The sequence below is a fragment of the Perissodus microlepis genome, chromosome 11 (assembly GCF_051167445.1).
Source record: "Perissodus microlepis isolate ML-2025 ecotype Zambia chromosome 11, ASM5116744v1, whole genome shotgun sequence".
Classification (NCBI taxonomy): Eukaryota; Metazoa; Chordata; class Actinopteri; order Cichliformes; family Cichlidae; genus Perissodus; species Perissodus microlepis.
The window spans coordinates 23,640,898-23,650,083 of NC_140471.1; the positions used below are offsets into that span (position 1 = coordinate 23,640,898).

The following is a 9,186-nucleotide window of genomic DNA, read 5'->3' on the forward strand; positions in this document are numbered from 1 at the left end:
TCTCTGTAGTCAATTTCACAGTATGCAAAGACGTTTTATCAGGTCCTTTCCAGAATAACTAATGATTTCAAAGTAATGGCTTAACCACTCAGCGTCCACTCATTTGGTGATTCGTTTAGGAGTAAAATTATACAAAGGTATTAAAGGTTCATCCCTTTATAGGACATTTTCAGATCTTTGGCACATTCAAGCAGAAGAGAGCAAGACGAATGTCATAGACTGCAAGTGTGGAAAGAAAGTGAAAGACGTGCCCAGACCCAGGTCCCTGACAGAAGCTGGGAAGAAGACACAACACGGGAGTAAAGGGAGAGCACGGGGATGTATTATCATTTATCGCACTGTAAATAAACGCACCGTTTGCAGTGAAGAGTCCTGCGTTTTGGGTCCTATTTTCCTCCACATCCCCACGGCTTGCCCTGGCAAACCGTGACAGAATCATCCCGCGTCGGTGGAGGCTTCACCACACCATTAAGTAGCTCCCTCCGCCGATGCTGATCCGCTGCCGGTGTGTGGCATCCTCCTCGGGCGTGGCCAGCAATCTTCAGGCCGGACGGTGCCTGCAGCCCGGCCTCCTGGCTACAGCCACAACCACACACACACCTCCCTATACATACACACATGGAAAAAAATAACAGTGAACACACACACAAAATATAAAAAGGTCCACAACTGCTCAGGGACCCTGGGTCCCTCAAAACGTTTTTTAACGTTTCAACGTTGTCTTTAATTAAAGAGTAGTTAATAAGCAACCCCGTTTACAAAAAGCAGCTGGCACACCTTAATAATGTGAACAACATGGCCTGCAGAGAGGTCAGTTAAGCATCCATAGCAGATGGCAGCACCTGCCTGCAATGATGGTACTTGTGACACAAATGTGAAAGCTACATACATGATATGTAGTAATGTCCCCTCCCTTTCATCACTGTGCTGGCTTTTAAATTCCTCTTTATCCCCTGGGAGGCAATCTTTTACCTTTTCATTCATTAGATCACAGCTCAGGCCCCAAAACGCTTCTGGATCTTGTTTGGTTATGTTTTTTATCTGGGTCCGTCCTTTGGGAGGTTTACGGGCTTGCCCAGCTGTGAGCAGACGCACAGAAAGACCCAGAACCCGTTTGAGACATACATAAATACTGAGCCACCTACACCTACACGTTATTATTACAGCTGTTTGGCCACGCCATTAACTCTGCAATTATGGAGTCAGCGGAGTGTTGGCGACTTTTCTGCACAGTGTGGCTCAGCACTCTGTAACTTCACTTGGTCTCGACTTCATAGATAATTTCTGTGATTCCTTAATGGCGCTAAAAGATTAAGGGGTGTTGTTCAATATTTTGATTTATATACGATGCCCTCCCCCGCAATGACGAAGTGGAAATCGTTGCTGGAGAGAAGACTGTCTGGAATATCCTGCTTAGTCTGCTGCCACTACGATGGAGGACTGATGGATGGATGCCAGATTTAAGCACTCACACTGGTGCGTGGACGTGCAGCGGCTTGCAGTTCTTGCCACTTGCTTACAGAGGTTTTCTGAATATGAAAACCTACAATGCAATGCTAGTATGAACTACTAGCCCACGCAGTCTTTCGCACCGAGGTGAACCCCTCCCTGTATTTGGGAAAGACTAAATCGCCCTCTCTCCGAGATACTCTTTGTATCCGGTCAAGCTACTGGCCTATCGATGTTTAACTCTATGTTTTAGGTTGTGGATTGTTCCCTTAGATATATGTGTATATATAGTCTAAAATTTAATTTAATATCTTTTTTTAATGTAGAAATTTCCAATTCATTTTTTTAAAAAGCTGCAAATGATCGTAGTGTGCTTTTATTTACAGATAGCTCCACATCCCAAGTGTTTTATGATTCTTGTTATTGTCCTTATTGAACTGAAGTTGACTCGTCTGCTGGTTTAACGGCTTTCCTACAGGTTTGTTATGTTTTTGAACCTCAGGTGCAGTTTTGCCAGTTTGCCTGTGAAACGGATTCCTGTGAAACGTGCGCGTCACAGCATTTCCCGTTTGAGACCGCCTCTCCTCTTCAGAGACTGGGCAGCAGCAGTTCTGTTGCGTTGCTTTCTCTAAAATATATATGTGTACTTCAGTAACTTAAATGCCGATTTCCACGCAAGGAGCTGAAGTTAAGAAATATTCCTCGGAGTGACGGTGGTTGTCCAGGTAAGTGACGGTTAAATATCTAAGCAGTGTGTCTGTGGGAAGGAGCGATTCATATCAGACTGTGGTGGGCGTTTGTGTGGTGGGTAGTTAAATCGAAACCAGTGACAAGAAAAAAGTTAAATGACAAGTGCAGATTAAGTTCTCAAACACGTCAGTGTTATCTGTAAATACGTAAAAATAAGACACGTCGAGTTTTTGTGCGCTTAAAAGCACTCGAAAAGGCAAAGTTTGCTCTAATCTCAGCCTTTGACCGCGACAGGGAAGCGAAGAGGGAAGCTGCCCAAACAAGTGGCGCAGATATGCGACCTTCGTTTACAGAGCACAAAATCAATCTCTCTGTGAATTATTTCTTTAGGCATCACACTGTCTTCACAGTAGTCACACCCAAACTCGTCCTCTTTAAGGTGTTTAAATTCATTGAATTAAGGGCTTGTTAACGGGAGAAGATGCATAATGTGCAGTATTATGTGTAGGATTGTATAAAGCACCGCTCTGCTAATAGTCAGCTTTAATAAAAATCCAGGCGAAAACATTTGCAGCCTCAGCCCCCGCACGCGTTACATATCCGTATACCTGTGGCGTTACATTTGTGAGATAAATGAGGTAAATTATTACCTGTGCAGCGGCTTGCAGACAGTTTCGTTTCATCTCCTCACCATGCTGGGAAAACCACTTCTGATAATTCAGCCTCTACCACACATATCATTTCATCTAATCTATTTAAAATTTCTGTCCAATACAAGTCTATGGACACAATGTGAACCCGGGGTTCACTTTGTTTCACTTCTGGGAATTTAAATGTAAAAAATAATTTTTAATAATGCTCCACATCTCTATGCAAACTCCTTCTATGTTATCAGGAGTTGAGCAACCAAACTTGGCAGGTCTGGGGGGGTTCTTATCTATCATCAGATGTTATGATGTCATTTTGTTGCCTAGCATTCACCTACCAACTGGATTAAATAGCACATTTTTAGCATTTATGCAACCATAACACCTGATAAAAGCACAGTATGTCTTAATGTTATGACAGGAACTCCATTTCATTGCCTGCCAACCACCAATCACTGGCCACACAATACTGTAGCATATGAGTAGTTCTAATGTGCACAAGCAAACATGGTAGCGGCTGACACGATTAGAGCCTTAAAATGCATTCTGCTCTCTGCCAAAATCCTGCTTTATGATTTTTGTACTGTGCCTATTCCTAAAATCCTTTTTGTTAATTACCATTCAGCTGACCAGAGAACAGACCGCAATCCTACACAGCAGCCAAGGGGCCAGTGCGAGGATCGGGGGCTGATGGAGTGCAGCAGCTATGCTATGCAACTACACTTCCTCAAATTAGTGGACTTTGGGTCATTTTGATTATGGAGGCCCTTCGGCACAGAGGACAGAGGAATAAAAAAGCCTCTTTTGGCACCTTACTTTGCCTGATGGTGAGAACACCTTAAAGGTCACTGCATGAAGAAATGCGAAATTCCCTTGTTGGGAACTTCTCTTTGGATATTCATTGTAAATTCTTTGTTTTAGTGCATGTTCATCACCACTTTGGCATCGTTACCAGAGTCACAGGAAGTTAATAAGAACTGTAAACCTGACGAGTTTCACACTGAAGATGGAATATGTTGCAACAAATGCAGTCCAGGTACTGTATGAGCCACTGCATGTCATATATATCCACAGTGACAAGCAAATAATCTGAGACATCATCAAGCTAACTTGTTGTTTTTACGCGTGATCTTCCTGTTTTCAGGTTTTAAGCTTCAAGAAAAATGTCATGGTCCCAAAGAGAGATCAACCTGCACACAGTGTCCGGAAGGACAGTACTTAGAATTTATGAACTACTCCCCCAACTGCCTGCGTTGCAGAACCTGCAAAGGTAGAGCAACTTTATCTTTTCCTGACTCAGTCTAACATGTTAGATTTAGAAGTATATCATCAGCTTCAGGTTTGCCTTACTCGATTTTCTTTTGTGTGTGTGTGCGTTCCTTTCTGCAGCTTTAAAGAATGAAATCGAGGTGTCGCCATGTTTAGGAAACCAGAACACTAAGTGTCGATGTAAAGATGGATATTACAAGTATACAATTGACAGCGAAAACTATGAGTGTCGCAGTTGTAAAAAGTGCAAAGCCGATGAAGTGGAAATGCAGATATGTAAGCCTTAACTTTTTCCAGTACCCATCCAGTCATAGCCCATAATGCATTTCTTCATGTGAGTATAAATAGAAACAATCTTGCTGTTCACAGGTACACCAGATAATAACACTGTGTGCAGATGTAAGGACAATTACTACAAAGGCAACGGCAAGTGCAAACTGTGCGAGAGGTGAGCATACGACTGTTGTATGTGAGCTTTGTGTGTGCGCGCATTGTTCCTATTTCACTGTTTGGGATTGTTTGTTTAAATGTTAACGGGGAAGTGTGTTTGTAGAATTGAAACTCTCAGCACATTTCTCAGCGTGTTCAGTCTTTCCATTTGTTGGCAACAGAGAAGTTATGACACATGAAAACCTGAGATGTGAACAGTCACTGAACAAGTTCTCATTTGTTAAACACATGGTCTGTCTGTCCCACTCAGGGAGGAAGTAAATGTTTATAAGTCTTAGAAACACTCGAGTCAAGCCGATGTAGACAGATGTCTTATGTGGATGTCTTATACTTAAAAAAAATAGAATGATGAATGTAAAAATCATGGCAACCCACATTTTGTGTTAGTTAATAATTTAGCATGTGAATAGGTACAGTGGTATTTATCATGGGAAAAAACCTGAGAGCCCAGGGGAACTTACTGCCCGTACTTTCAACAATCCTGAGCTACATTCTTTCTAACAAATAAATGTAGCAATTAGTGGTGATTGTGACAGCTGAATAAGTGTTAATTCAACACTAATTAGTTGCTTAGTGGTGACTTTGAAACAGTACTGAAAGTGTGACAATGAAATTGCTTGAATTCATATGATGATGTAAAAAAGGCATCTTGGCTGTCATGTGAATCGTTTCCTCTTTAAGATGCTACTTCCTCGTCCGTGTTATGAAACGTGTTCTCTCTTCTCCACAGTTGCTCTCCTCAGTGCAACCACTTGTGTTCAAAACCCACAATAGGTGAGCACCAACCAGGCCCTCTTTCTCACGAAAGAGTGAGCAAATAGAATAATCATAGATAGGGATGGGTACCGGTATCCGGTGCCATGATGGCACCGGTTCTGTCATAAACGGTAGTAACCAGACCGAAAAGCAGCGCACATTTCGGTGCTTTATTTCGGTGCTTTTTTTTTTCCCTGAGCTGTGATACACTTTAGATTCTAGCCAATCATTTTACGTTTCCGAGGATAGTAGGCGGGTCCAGGTACGTACGTTCTTTTAGAGCAGAGCTACAGATTAAAAATGCCCAAGGCGAAGCGGTCAAAAGTCTGGCTGTACTTCACAGCAAAATATGCAAACTCAGCAGCCTGCAACAAGTGCTTTAAGCTGATACTGTGCAAAGGAGGTAACACCTCAAATCCGATGAAACACCTGACGACGCATAGCGTTTTTTTTAAAAGCCGAGAAATGCGCCGTATTTGATAGCTTGCTGCGAGACCTCACACCGAGCACATCTACTGCGGGTGTGGTGCCTGTTATCGGACCCGGAGTTAGCAACATCCCCCAAAAACCGGAAGAGTAGAGTCCTGGCCCCTAGCCCTGCCAGTGTAGCAGAAATGATGACGGATGATGATGGCAGCAGCAGCTGTTCTTCTCTGCGTGAGGAGCTTAATGTTGTTCGTGTGTAATTTACTTTGAGTAGGCTAACCACGTTATTACATTAATGCATGTAAGGTGAACTAGCAAACATCATCATAGTTACATGCAGCTGTCTTCTTGTTTGATGGCAGATACTCCCTTCACCCTGGCCAAAAAGGCTAAAATGACCAAAGAAAAAGTGGAAAACAGTTAAACATGAGAGGTTTTTGGACAAAGTTTGTGTTTTTTCCATTGTTTAAGCACTGCTTCCAGCCAAGAGTGATACCATATATGCCCCATAGCTGCAGAAAAGGCTAACATTGTTATCTTTTTACAAAAAAACAGCTGAACATGAGAGGTTTCTGGACCAATTTTGTGTTCTCCATTCTTTAAGCACCGGTTTGAGCACCGTTTAAGCACCGGCACCGTTTCAAAAGTACCGGTTTGGCACCGGTATCGGATAAAACCTAAACGATACCCATCCCTAATCATAGATGTACTTAAGCATATTAAAATATTATTAAGAATTTTGTTGACTAAGACATAATGTATGTTTTTTCAATTCTCAACTCCAGTAAAACTTTACATTTTCTGTACATTTTCTTTTCTTATGTTTTAATATGGATCTATTTTTTTCTATAACTTTCTAGCTCCTTCAAAAGAAAATACGGCCAATGAACTGGACTCTTTTGTCAATATAATTGCTGGAGCTGGAGCTGGAATATTAGTGTTGATGGTGTTGGTGGTTTTAATGACGTACATTATCACGAAACGACAAACCAAAAAAAGGTTACTACGGTCCTCCCAGCGATCTGATGCTTCCCAGGAATCTTGTGAGGTACCTTGATTTAACTGCCTGTCGTTACTTTTCTCAGTTCGGACTACAATCTGCAGACAATAAATAGGATCTGCTCTTGTTTTATAGCAGGTCTTAGTGAACAGTGAGGAACATTTGGAGACCATTGTGACAGAGGTTCCTCAGACTTCTGTGGCCCAAGTGGAGACGTCCAAACTGCCTGACTGTGTCCCTCTGGAAATCAATCGTGAGTGTATAGCTCCTCATCAGAGGTTGAGTGTGCAAGCTTCAACAAAAAGTGCTCAGTTGTATCGCTTTTGCTCAATACCCCTATTCATTTCTCCCCCCAACAGTCTCTGAGCTGATCTATGCCGTCCTGGATCTGGTACCTGTGGTGCAGGTGAAGCAGCTGGTGCGTTGTCTTAGTGTGACTGATACAGAGATTGAACAAGCAGAGATGGATCACCGATCCTGCCGGGAGGCTCACTACCAGATGCTGCGGGTGTGGGCCTTACGTTCAGGTGGAGGAGGACGAGGTGGAATGCTGCACAGGCCACTGTTCAATGAATTATTAGAAAAACTAAGAAATATGCACCTGGGGAAAGCGGCTGAGGAACTGGAGACAAAATATGGCATTCAGTAACTCTGTAAAACGTGCCAAGAGGAACAAAATGCTTATGAGCCCAAGTATTGCTGGCTTTAAGGACTCAATCGTGGATGCCAAACTGGCCTGGTGCTACAACAAAAGCAGCAGCTTTATTTCACAGTACACATATGAGACTGAAGACTTTGGGTCCTTCTTTGACAATCACACAGCGAGATGACTGGAAGAAACAACTAAGAGCAAATGAACAAACGGCTGAAAGAGTCACAGAAAACATTTGCATTCAGATCATTTTCAAAGAGCTTTTTACAATGAGTATTTTTTACATTTTGAAAACCAGGATTATTTCTTTATTGCTGAGCAATATCTGAGAAGACTGATGCTACTCTCTTCACATTATATATAATCCTACAGCTATTTTGTACCTTTTAAACCAAACCAAGCTATACTCCCCAAAGCAAACTATATTTCCCAAAGACGCAGACATTCATTAACATGACCAGTGTTAAAGGCTAATTGTTCCTCTGGCTCTAGAATGACGGTCCTACGCTGCACCAGTAGAGAAGTCCCAAGTTGGGCGTTGAGTCAGTTTTGTGACCAAAAGTAGCCTCAGAAACAAATCTGACAACTTAAAAAAAAAAAAACAACCCAAAATGAGCAATGCAAGTGTAGCGTGAGACAATGTGATGGTGCAATTGTAGAAATGCCAAAGCAGACAAATAGATTTTGAGGTAAAACATGCAAAAAGAAATGTTTGAGGTTCCAAAAGAAGAAGGTCTAGCTGAGTCATGCCAGGTAAATGTTGGCACGTACGATGGAAGAGTGGTGGAGAAATTGCACTCATTCGTTGCAGCGTAGGATTCAGGAGGTGTTATCACTGTGCGATCGGCATACCTCAAACTTAATATCCTGCTAAAGCTTTTTCCTGCTGAAATCTTGCAGTCTGAATGCACCGTAACCAATGTGTTATTTCTTTATTATCACTATGACAAGTCTATTAAAATGGTTGATGCATTTTGTACCGTATGCATTTCTATGTAGTTTTATTAACTTTTAGGGGAGTCAAATGTATCTACTTTACTAGTGTGTTTAACTTAAGCTACCCATTTTTTTTTTTTATTGTAAATAGTTGCCATTAAAAAAATAGTTACAAGTTAAACTTATTATTGCAAAACATGTATTTCTTTCTAGAGGGAAGTGGTGTATTTAATCCCGGTACCGTTGAGTTAACAGGTAATGTTTTAATAGGACAGTGGTTCACAAACATTCTGTGGCATGCTTCAACTTAAAAATCAATTTATCCACCCCCCCACCCCCACCTCCTTTCCCTTGCAAGAGCTCATGCACGGTTTCTATCAGTCATTAACATCGATGAGGAAGGAACTTAAAAAAAAAAGAGGGACAGAGATTCTAGTTGAATTTCAGTCATATGAAGGTCAGCACAGTAATACTGACAAGCTTTTTACCCCTTGATTGTGCATGTTCTTCCTCTGGTGCTGCACCCACACAGGGAGGCCCACCCTGCAGTTGAGGACCACTGAAATTGTATTGGAAACTTTGTGGTTCCTACTTACAGTAGGGCTGACCGCTGCCACATTCAATGATAAGCTTTCAATGAAACCCTATCATGCAAGCATTATTCATACTGTTATAGAAAAGAGGACACACCTGTTCCCAGTGTCTCTCAGCTGAGCGACTTTTATAATACAGTTGTTTCACCGTGCAGATTCACATAGCAACCAGTAACACTTGAATTGAAAAGTGTATTTTCAAATGGTTTTATACTTAAAACAAAAAAATTTACCGACTGGATGATGATTGTCAATCAATGTTGCGCATCAATCAAATGTAAAACTCAAGTTTTAATAAATGTGTCATTTCTCTTTCTC

General features: G+C 41.7%; 1 protein-coding gene across 1 annotated transcript; it reads left to right on the plus strand.

The window, feature by feature from the left end:
* The first annotated feature begins 1,718 nt into the window (after nt 1-1,718).
* tnfrsf1a (tumor necrosis factor receptor superfamily, member 1a) lies at nt 1,719-9,183 on the plus strand. Its single transcript, XM_084943407.1, has 10 exons — nt 1,719-2,174; nt 3,412-3,613; nt 3,708-3,822; nt 3,931-4,056; nt 4,176-4,331; nt 4,425-4,503; nt 5,236-5,279; nt 6,548-6,735; nt 6,823-6,940; nt 7,047-9,183. Exons 2-10 carry the CDS (start codon nt 3,545-3,547, stop codon nt 7,334-7,336), a joined length of 1,185 nt encoding a protein of 394 aa, XP_084799533.1. The 5' UTR covers nt 1,719-2,174; nt 3,412-3,544; the 3' UTR covers nt 7,337-9,183.
* Nucleotides 9,184-9,186: the final 3 nt, after the last annotated feature.

Bases quoted from the DNA above. Each gene is read 5' to 3' on its own strand.
- tnfrsf1a (XM_084943407.1), top strand. From the start codon at position 3,545: ATGGAGGCCCTTCGGCACAGAGGACAGAGGAATAAAAAAGCCTCTTTT. The intron at 4,504-5,235 runs GTGAGCATACGA...TCTTCTCCACAG, and splicing joins AAGTGCAAACTGTGCGAGAG to TTGCTCTCCTCAGTGCAACC. The intron at 6,736-6,822 runs GTACCTTGATTT...CTTGTTTTATAG, and splicing joins CTTCCCAGGAATCTTGTGAG to CAGGTCTTAGTGAACAGTGA.